Raw genomic sequence first — 11465 nt, forward strand, 5'->3', positions numbered from 1 at the left:
CTCTGCCTCAAAAAAACAAACAAAAAATGGTGAAAACAGCAAAATTAATATGTATAATTCCAAGTTTGTTTAAAAAGTAATAATGGAATATACCAAGAGTTTATTTATTTATTTAATTTTTTTTTTTTTTTTGGTTTTTTGGTTTTTCGGTTTTTCGAGACAGGGTTTCTCTGTGGTTTTGGAGCCTGTCCTGGAACTAACTCTTGTAGACCAGGCTGATCTTGAACTCACAGAGATCCGCCTGCCTCTGCCTCCCAAGTGCTGGGATTAAAGGCGTGCGCCACCACCGCCCGGCTATACCAAGAGTTTAAAAAAAAAAAAAAGACATGGTCTCACCGTGTAGCCCAGGCTGACCAGAACTTGCTATGAGGACTAGGCTGCCTTTAAACTCAATAGATATACTTGCCTCTGCCTCCCAAGTGCCAAGTGGTATCAAAAGTATGTTCTGCCATGCCCAACCCACCACTGCTTAAAATCCAGGGACAAGGCCTTGCTAGCAGGGGGATGTCAGCCGCCTGCACCCGCTGCAGAGGTTTGCACTTGACAATGATCCAAAGATCCGTCCACCAGTAAAGATGTCACAAGAAGCAGGACAGGCATGTGAGCCACTGCCAGGGAGACTAGTTAATGGCTCCTTGTCCACTCAATTTTTCAAAAATAACTTGTATAGCCAGGTGTGGTGGTGACACCTGTAATCTCAGCTCTTGGGAGGCACAGACAGGCAGGGACTCGAAGCCAGCCCAGGACGAGACCCTGTCTCAAATAATGAACAAATTTGCACGAGACAAATCGGAATTCATACAATAAAAAGCCACATACTTGGTTCTTTTAAGCTTATTTAATATTTGAACTCTTATTTTCTATTTTCCCAGACCCCAGAAAACAGAAAGTTTTAGATGACCCAATATTTTGTTCCAGAAACATACAGCCTTATCAGCTAATTCATAAAAGAGCTTTTTACAAAGGTACATCTGGATAATTAGAGCAATAAAGTCTTTTAGGCATTTCAAAATGTGATCAGTAAAAATACATGATTATTAATAAGGTTTTTTTAAAGATAGTTCCAGATTTCTCTTAAAAGCAATTTCTGTTAAAGAGTACATGATTGTATGGTGAACGAGGAAAGTGAGACGCTCTAGTGGGGAAGAGGCTCATTAAAAACCAACAGTGTGCACGCTACGGTCACCATGCTGTAGTGTCTGCTTAGCGGGTGGCACCTGGAAATGGCGGGGAGGGATTGGTTTCTAGGAGTCCCCCTTTTTCCTGATCAATTTATTACCCAAACCCTCAGTCCCCATGGGGAAGGCAAACAGGCAGAACAAGAAAGCTCCTTTCTTGAAGAAAGAACAATTTTACAGATCACACTAAATGGGGGTGAAGTGTGAGAAAAACAAAACCAGGGTCTACGAAACACTTCTGCAAAGTCTTGCTAATGTTGTAGTTTAAGGTCCCGTGGTGCCTTCTGCAACACGGAGGGAAGGAAGTACAGAGCATGCATAAGTGGCTCTAAACACGTTCCCACACCTGCAGAGACGAGACTGCTTGGCTGGAATACAGGCGAAGGCACCAGACCATCGCCAATGCCAAGGAACAGAGCAGAGAATAAACTACTGCATCTTAGGAAGCATACTTACAGTTTTTTGCTCCTATAAATAGGCAAAGAAGGACTTTTCTCTTCCTCCCCCAAAGACAAAGAAACAAAACACTTTCTAAAAGAGGGCTTGTTCTTTCTAGAGGTCATTAGAAGGTGTTTGGGGAAGACAAAGGCAAAAACACTCATGTAATAACCTCCCATGTGATACAATAAATAGTTACAATTTGGGTTGTGAAAGCAGCAGAACTCCAACAGTCCAGTTAGCTGCTTTGAAACTATACAAAATACATGGCCAGAGCCATCCTTTTAAATTACAGTACTTTGAAGGTTTGCTGGTTTGGCTTGATTACGGCTTTTCTCTGAAAAGGAGACACTCCACACATAATCTGTCACTTAGCGACAGAAGAGCCAGTAAGCTCACAAGACAGCAGTGTCAGGGGTTGTGCCCATGGCACACACGACTTTCTGGCTCTGCAGAAGATGCTGTGTCCCTCTTGCTGGCCTAGTACTCCTCAGGACAGAAACAGACTGCACCTTCTCATCATCCAACTTGGAGATAACTATGACGATGATAACCTCATTCCAGAAGAGGAGGAGGTCACCACCACGGAAGGGATATGTAATGTCAAAGTCAAACGGATGTGATTATAACGGCCAAAATGAAATGGAAGGCACGGGAGGCCAAAGGGGGAGGGACAGGCAAGAAGTAAGGCTGGTAAGAAAAAGGAGCTCTCAAAAAAGCGGGGTTTTTTTTTGTTTTGTTTTTCTTTTCAGATTTCACTTGGTTTTGAGGTTTCACCTGAAGATGTAATAAATACACATTTATTTGGAAGTACTGGAGCAATGCCAAAGTACCTTTCCAGTTAGCCCTGCTGTAACCCTAAGAGAGGCTGAGAGTCAAGAAAAGGAGAGCAAGCAACCAGGAGAGCAGAGTTCAAGTTCAGCTGTGCTAGAGGACCATGGAAGGACCTGTAGTGTTGGAAGCCAGCAGAGCGCTGCTGTCTGGTTTTCTCCTGACGAGCTACCCAGATGGTGTAGTGTAAGAGGCTGCCTGGAAGACAACAGAACCATTTGGTCTCTACTTGTTTCTCCTAAGAGATACAGGGAGTTCAAAATCCCAAACTTCACTTATAATGTTCCACATCAAAATTTCAAAGCCCATTCTGAGCTATGCTTGACCTATGACTCAAAATACAATTCCAATTTAGAGATGAGGTACAAGGATCCAAGCTGATCGATCTAAGAAGGGCAGAAATGGGAATCTGGACCCAAACAGACAAACTTGTTAAGTTGTAGAGGTGTTCATAAAAGCAGCTGGGGGACCATCCACAGTGAGAAAAACCTGGGTTTGAGGGGCACTAAGGGGAGAATAAAATTACATCCTGACTGCCCCCAGAGTTCAGCGGGCCCTCCTGCAAGATGTGAGTAACATGTGAACTCCTTGTTTATTAACAGAATTTAGATTTGACAAATGATTTTTTTTTTTTTACAGAACACTTCAAAAACATATTTACCAAATACACAAAGAAAACCACTGAAAGCCAACACAAGTAAGGAGTTCTTAGCCACAGCTCTGACTAGCTCACCCTCCACAGGTGCTGCCCACACTGCAGCTACCACCAGCACCTTGGTGGCTGTACTGCTCACCTCTGGTCTCAGTTCCCAAGGCCAGTCACGGTGCCATGCAGGCAGGGCTGTGGCAGTGGGGTGATGTGAGCAACTCTCCGCCACACCTTCCTCTGCCCACTCTTGGCTCTGCTTGTGACTTTGAAGAGCCCTTTGGCACCATCAGTGCAAAAACTTAGAGTCAAACATCCAGGTACTCATTTTTTACTGGCCTTATAATCAGCAGTACCCGTGGCTAGTGACAGCCATGGTTCAACTCAGTAGTGATTCAGTTTAGAAAACCTTCTCAGACTCTCCCCCACCCCTCCCCTCCGCAGCACCCCACCACCACTGAAGCATTCCATTTCTTTGTTCCTATGTCCTGCTCACTCTGCAGGGAACTTTTCATACAAGTGCCAGTCAATATATAATTATACAAATTCAACAATACCAAGAATAACAAATTTATAATCAAGAAAATAAAAATTTGTCTTCTTCTCTCCCAAATCCCAACTATCAACAGAAAAGACAACAAAGGAAATACACCCATTTTCAAGTGCCTGCCATTTAGTGTACTGAGGATTCCTGTTAATTGGGGTGGAGGCCAGTTATACAGAAGAGATGCTTGCCTTGGGGTGGGAAGAGGTCCACCTGTGCTGACCAACTGCACAGCACATAGCACGTATCATCTGCATCCGCACACAGGAGTCATGTAACATCGCTGAGATGACCCCCAGAAAGGCAGTCTTCTGGACAGAGTGGCTGGGGTTACAGGTTAGAGAAGGTCAGGTATTCCTCTCTCTTCTGCGTTGCCTCTCTGCTAACTTCCCCATTCCCCACCTGACCCTGGCTTCAGGAACAATTGATCCTTGGGTGTGCTAAATACAAGGGGCTAAAACTCCCACTACTCAATTAAAACAAAACAAGGCAAAGTAAAAATTAAAGTGTGCTTTCAAATATGGAATGAAATCAAATAAATACATCTGATTTTCTCTTTGTCTTACCTACGTACAATTTTATATCCTACACCCAAAGCTCTATACATTTGGTTTTATTCTGAATCAAAATGCATTTCTGATAGTGAGGAGAGGAGAGAACTGATATTCCCTCACTGACAGACTTGTGCAGCTGCCAAACTGAAGAACTAGTCCCACTTGGGACACCCTGGGGCATGGCCGAGCCCAGGTGGTTCCAGGCAGATCCTCTGTCACACTCTCTCTGTGTCCACACTGGAGCCGGGATGTGGTTGATATAGGACCGACACTCAAAATCCAACAGCCTGCAGTCACCTCCGGGACACGGGCTCTAACTTTTATCTGAGAAGAATGAAGATATGTGGAAGCCCAATTAAGAGAAAAATTAACATTGTGAAGAACACATGTGCAACCCGCAGACATGGTCCTGTCCACTTCTAAACCATAAAATGTACCCTCCAAGTACACAAGCAAATGAGTATGAACTGGCCCATGAACACAGGCTGAGCTGCACCAGGGGCCCTGCTGGCCTCAGTGTCAGAAGAGGCACAAAGTATGGCAGGGCTCCTCACAAGGGAACTGAAGCAGCACAGCGCAGGTTCCACTACTGAATTTATGGTTCACCAGGCTTCCTTCCACTCTGCCTTCAGCCTGGAAAAGGTGAAGAGAGAGGAGGGGCTGGCACAGGAGCTGACAACCACAGCTCTTCTGAGAGCAGGGAGGGCAAAGCCAGCAGCCTTGATATACGATGTTTAGAAACAAGCAGTTCTACGGACAGGAAAAAAAGAAATCACAGATTTTCATATTAAAGAATAATAAATCACATGTCCATGTGCTGTTAAGCAAGACGAGCCACCATTTCACATACCTGAGAGCTTGTCAGGGAGGGCTGAGCTAGCCAACCTTTGGCAAAGAAGGGCATAACTTTCCTCCACCTTCTGCAACATCCAAGATTTTCCATGAGGATGGCACAAGAAAAATAAAATTAGTTGAAAATGGGAATGAAGGTATTCCCTGTTATAGGCGCATGGCCCTGAATTTCAGCATTAACACTGACCACTGAAGATGCTGCTAGCCGAGAAGGAGGTAAATTTCCTTCTCCCATTTCTCACCTCAACAAGTAACAACTTTCTATGTAAAATACTGGAAAAGCAAGTAAAGGTGACCTGCCCATGGCGGAAGTCACCCAGGAAATGGTCTCACACCATGTGACAGATGAACACAGAGGCCTTTTAGATACCCCACCTTGCTAGCCACATAACGATAATATGCGAAATAGAGTGAAAAGGGAAACATCTATTTATTATGTGGAGTTGAAAGAAAACCAAGGGAGCAAAGTCTTGAACACTACATCTCCCAACTAAATGATGTCATGAAAAAAGCGTGTGGGCTCTAGTAGCTGCGTCTACCAGAGCCAACGTTTTTACCTTACTGGTCTTTCACTCCTGTTATGGTTTCCAATTTTGTGTTTATGGGTTTTGTTTGTGTGTGTTTCTCCTGCTTTTGTTTAGTCTGGGTTTAGTTTTGCTTTTTGAAAATTGCCTACTTGTTTTCTAATGAGAGAGAGAGAGAAAGAAGGTGTGGAGTTGGATGGATAGTGAGGTAGGGAAAAGCTGTGAGAAGTTAGAGGAAGAGAAACCATAATCAGAACATATTGTTTGAAAATAATTTATTTTCAATAAATTAAAATAGAGTCCTTTTCATAGAAACCACCACAGTGTGGTCTTTAACGACCAATTTCCAAAACACTCCATTCATACTCATGTGGTTTGGATAACAGAAATTGGCCACTGGAGCCAATTTCTACCTGTCATGGCCTTTAGGCAACTGCCAACACTACTCCATGAGTCACAGATAATTAATAGGCTACAGCAAGGCACAGCATTACCTGGTCTTGATTCACACCCACTTAACTCACTCCGCATCATCCAACATGATGGAGACCAACTGCCCCAAGTACTTTTAGGTTCTTAAAATTAAAAAACCCAAACAGACATGTAATTAGCTACATACCTACAACTTTTCTGTTCTTGTAATTTTGTCACAAGACAAATAGTGTCATTACCAGCTTTTAAGCAGGCCTATTCATGACTAATGGCCAAAAAAATTAAAACAGGTAGACACGGAACCTGGACATCAGGATTCAGGATTCCATCACTCCAAACATACACTCTGCTGTGCTCTTAGGATCAAGTGCTAAGGAGAGAGAAACATTACATACCTTTAAGTGTTCGAGGTCAGCCTCTATTTTATGAATGTACTCCAGGATTTGGCTTTGTGAATCTGTACAAGAAGAGGGACTCTGGATCTCAAAACAAGCATCCTCCATAGCTCTCCAGCGTCGCTGGACCAGGACTTCTTGGGTGAATGGTGAAACTGCCCCATCAGAATGAGCATTCTGAGGGGAGTATTGCTGCTGGTGGGTGGAGTCCACAGAAGGGATGCCTGCTACAGGCTGCAGGGTGAATGAGGAGGCAACCTCCTCATCTGTGGAGCTCTCCTGCACTGCATCATAGCCATCAAGGATCAAACAGTTTCCTATTGGTGGAGACAGGACAGTCTGATGAGATTAGCACTGCCACCAGAATGGGATCATATGACAACTTGAAAAGCAACTACAGTGGGGAACCAACAGCTCCCAAGTTTAGCTTTAACTCCACCAGAATTTACTTCAGATTAAAGCCAACCTCAGTAAACTTTCACTATAATTCCTGACTAGCTTTATATTAGTCAGGGTTCTAAGAGGTTAATGCTTACATAACAACTGGACTCCACTTCACTACCAAATACCCTTTCCGCCTTTGTCCCCTAGCGACAACAGCACTCTTTCCAGTGCTCGCTGCTGAACACTCTGTCCAGGTATCCAAGGCCTCTCCTGCACTTCACTCGCTTCTTCTTAGACCAATCACTACGTGTGCCCTCAGTGCTCCGCTCTGGCCATAGCTGCCCTTATTTTCTTCCTAATCTGTCTGGCCATCTGACGCTTACCACTTGTTTTTTATTCTCCATTACTCTCTCCCTTCAGGCACTTAAGCTTCTTAAGAACAATGGAGTTTCCGGCATTTTTCACTATTCAATTTCCCAGTCCCTATGACAGGGTCTGGTAAAGAATAGATTCAGTATTTAGTGTTATGAAGGAATAAACACACACACACACACACACACACACACACACACACACACAATTTAGATATTGAAACAACATTCATCCCAGCAAATAAGACAGTCAACAATAACCAAAACCAAAGTTGAAATGTGAAAGCCACTTGCCTGAGATGCGTAAATTAACATCCTTCTCTTCCTTTTTAACTGCTCCATCACCTTCTGATGGATTATCATCATTATGTGCTTCACGGGCATCAAAAAAGTGCTCTCCACTGTCATCCAGACCCCCTTCTGGCTCTGCAGTAGGCATCTCTGGGGTCAGGATCATGTGGTCCATTACTAAAATGTTACTTGCCTGGCTGTCTTGGGATGCCAGTATCACTGAATCTTGTGTAGCACAAGACTCAGTTGAAGTCCGTGGACTGTCACAAGTTGCAAAATCACCAGTTCCAGTTTTAAAAGGCATCTGTCCTTCCCCGGCATGACAAGCCTTAATATTTTCAGAGTCCTGTATGCCACTCTCTGCCTGCCCCTCTTCAGAAGCTGACCCATATCTTGAGAAGGAATGCCAGTCTTCCTGGGTGCTCTTCTCAGTCAGACCAAACCGCTGGGCCAGCAGCTGCTTCAACAAGCCCACTAAGAGTCACAGTGGGGTGAAGAGAACAAAAGGAAACTGTTATCACAGACTGACTGCCAGTTGGAATCAGGCAGCTGTTTCCCATTACTTCTAAAACTAAGAACACATAACAACATACAACCAAAATATGAATCCTACACAATTTGTTTTGCTGTTTTGGTTTTTGGAGACAAGGTTTCTCTGTATAACAGCCGTGGCTGTCCTGGAACTCTCTCTAGTAGATAAGACAGGGCACAAACTCACAGAGATCCTCCTGCCTCTGTCTCCAGAGTGCTGGGATTAAAGGTGTACGCCACTACATCCAGCCTACATAATCATTTTTATCTTAAAAAATGCAATAAAAATATGATCTTCTACACAATATAACATTAAATTACACGTGACCAGAGCTAAGCATTCTGAGTAGTGAGGCCCTCTTTTTTCTTCTCAAGAGTAGACATTATTTTTTCTAATAATTTTCCTATATGGTAAAGACAATAAAATTGCATAATAAACTCAAACTCCAATAATTTGGTGGTAGTATATGTAAGTTCAAAGAAAAATATTCATTAGGTTTTAAAATTACCTTATTCACTATTGGCAGGGCCTCTTTAGGATGTTAAAAGTTAGATCCAGTTCACCCCTGGGCTAAATTTATGCTGAACTCATGCAGGTGGTGGCAGTTCTAGGGCCATGCAGTAAACTACCAGACATCACCAAGTCTGCCACTTCGGAAGAATCCAGAACAAATGAGATTTTAAATAACTGTAACTCCCTTCTTCCACAACAGGCTGACCCTCTTCTTCTCCAAGTAGAGTTCAGGTCTAAGAAGACCTCCCTCTTTCTCAAGTACCTTAATCTCTCCCCAAAATGGCAGTCCTAAAACGCCACCTCCCCACTACCACTTTCCCTGGGATGGTTTGCATGTAAGAAGCTATTGTGAAGAATATTAAATCTCCACATAAAAGGCAGAAGATGTATAATTTGGAAAAGTTCCTAAAATTTTGTGATGTGTCTGTCCATCAAATACGGAGGATACAACCTGGCATTAAAAATTCATAACAGCAAGACTTCTCAGTCCATCTTCTTGATTCCTAAATCGATCTCCTATGCTCCTCCAACCTGTACAGTGTGTGCAGGCCAATTGTCCACTCACTGTTCTCCAAGCACCCTGAGCCTGCATTCACTTTGCGTCCTGCTATTGCTTTTGTCTGAGTGGTTCTATTTTACACATTTATTTCAATTATTTATAATCACCCTTCAAGATGACAAGCACATCTGTCTTCTCTCTACTGCTTCCCTTCTCTAACCATGCCAACCCAGAGAGAATTGACAAAAAAGCCTTATTACTCCTGGAATGTTTGCTTTTAAAAGTGGCAGGGGGGTGAGGTGAGGTTCATATCCTCTTCCGAATAAGACCATAATTTCTTGAAGGGAAGATATCCATAGTTTAGACTTTTTTTTTTCATGAAAACACATTGCTTTTTCTCTCTAAAAGGCTTTTCAGTACACCATGCACTCTGCCAAAAGTTAGGAATAAAACTTACAATTTCTCAGTGCGTCTAACGCCCACCGCTCCTCTGACACAGGCAAGTGTGGCTCTGGGATTGGGATTGGATAACTGCCATCATCTTCCTTCAGTGTCCCATTTGCATGCTGCTCCTTTGCAAAATGTATTGCAGTCATAAAGAGATGTTCTGCCTCTGATTTGCCAGGGGTAGTCAGTGAACGAGACTGAGGTTTTGATGAAATTAAGGGCGATTCTAATCCCAAAACTCTGTCTGTCAGTGGAACAGAAAAGGTAGAGTATACCTTAGTGGACATTTCATTTTCAATCAGGAAACGCTGGGAGCAGTGTAAACCAGGTAAGCTACAGAGATCAGGCACTGGGGAAAGCACTCGGCACAGAGCAATGCAGACTGGCACAGAGGGCTCCCAGGCAGCAGCTGTTAAGCTGGTGCCAGCACAGAGCCTTCATTCTCACAGGCAGCGGAGTACATCCTCCAGGAAGCCTTGCCTCTGCAGCTCACCTGGGCTCTGTAGACCAGTGACTGAAAGGCCATGGTGCTCCACTTTTAATTTGGATGGTTCTTCGTCGTCATTGTCTCCTCTGCAGAAAAAAAGAAAGAAAGAATCCCTGAGCATCGAAAGATGTCCAAACTCCATGGCATTCTAATGAAGAAATTCGCATGTCTTCCCAACAAGCACAACAGTGCACTTACTCGCAAGGTGGTGATTGTGGCAGAGGAATGGGCTTTGTGGACTGCTCCTTCACTGAAGCAGCCATTCGACAAATGAGGTCCTGCCAGCTTCAGGGGGTGAGAGGGGTCCAGAAGGCAGAAGGAAAGCAGAAACACCAGATCAATACACTCAAGGAAAAGGAGAAAACACCCAAACACCAACCATGCTGCCAGAGAACATCTTTATTTTGGTACTACTCATGTAGAGACTCTAAAATATACTTCAAAGAAAACTCTAGCATGAACACAGTACTCATTTAAAAGAGTAATTTGGCACTTCTGAGAATTTTTCTTTAGAAAATTTATTTTCAGTAGAATAAAATAAAAACAAAACCATCAATTTCAAAAGAAATCTTAGAGGAATATTTGCAAGAGTACAAGAGGAAGTACTTGATTTCTAGAGTGGTTTTCATAATCTTAGTACAAAGGCAAGCTCCAGGCTGGAAAGATGGCTCAGCAGTTAGGGAACATGCTTGCTCCTCCAGAGGACAACCATCCAGTTCCCAGAACCCATGTCAGTCAGCTCACAACCACCTATAACATTAGCTCCAGGGGATCTGACACCTTCTTCTGGCTTCTGCGGGCACCTGGACACATGTGCACAACTCTCTCTGTCTCTCTCTCTCTCTCTCACACACACACGTACACAAACAATGAAATAAATCTTAGTAAAACAAAGTTTGTGGAACATTTGGATTTTGAATAATAGAGTATCAATTAGAAAAAAGTACTTAAATCTGATACATACACCGTCTTTTCAGAAACTGTCTGTGCTACCAATTCATAAATTTGGGCTCCGTTATCTGACATGGAGATGACAAATAAAGCCTTGTTATCTAGAAAAGAAGAAAACAAACCTTATTCTACCACTATGACCAAGAAAGCTATGAGATATTTTTAGATGCAGATACAAATATTCTACATCTTAATTTAGATAAAAGTTATTTACAAAACTTTATCAAGTTTATAAAATAAATTTTGTGAAACTCACTGTAAGCTACCTTATCTATCACTTAAATAAACTAATTTATAAAAGTCAACACAGTATTTCATTAGTAACAAAAATAAGTCATAGTTTACTGGACTCAGTGAGTTAAAAAAAAGCGAAAACACATTAAGTTGGGACAGAAAATTAGTGGAGGGGACATGGAGTGTATTAAACCAAAACTTTATATTACATACATATGTGAAATTTTCAAACAATAAAAAATAATTGGCCTCATACAAGTTCTGTCTCTTTTTTTAAAAAATATTTATTTATTTATTATGTATACAATATTCTGTCTGTGTGTATGTCTGCAGGCCAGAAGAGGGCACCAGACCTCATTACA

General features: G+C 42.7%; 1 protein-coding gene across 2 annotated transcripts in view; it reads right to left on the bottom strand.

Moving 5' to 3' along the window:
* Positions 1-826: 826 nt before the first annotated feature.
* The window catches only part of Arhgef12 (Rho guanine nucleotide exchange factor 12), a 131549-nt gene continuing 120910 nt past the window's right edge, over positions 827-11465 (bottom strand). For both annotated transcript variants that reach the window (XM_005347148.3, XM_005347146.3), the window contains 8 exons: positions 10883-10970; positions 10117-10203; positions 9925-10004; positions 9442-9675; positions 7444-7914; positions 6395-6711; positions 5042-5111; positions 827-4515 (listed from right to left, as the gene is read on the bottom strand). In XM_005347148.3, coding sequence (XP_005347205.1) covers positions 4505-4515; positions 5042-5111; positions 6395-6711; positions 7444-7914; positions 9442-9675; positions 9925-10004; positions 10117-10203; positions 10883-10970 — 1358 coding nt within the window. In that variant the 3' untranslated portion in view covers positions 827-4504. The remainder of the gene's footprint in view (positions 4516-5041; positions 5112-6394; positions 6712-7443; positions 7915-9441; positions 9676-9924; positions 10005-10116; positions 10204-10882; positions 10971-11465) is intronic.

Source organism: Microtus ochrogaster, chromosome 5 (assembly GCF_000317375.1).
Source record: "Microtus ochrogaster isolate Prairie Vole_2 chromosome 5, MicOch1.0, whole genome shotgun sequence".
Lineage (NCBI taxonomy): Eukaryota > Metazoa > Chordata > Mammalia > Rodentia > Cricetidae > Microtus > Microtus ochrogaster.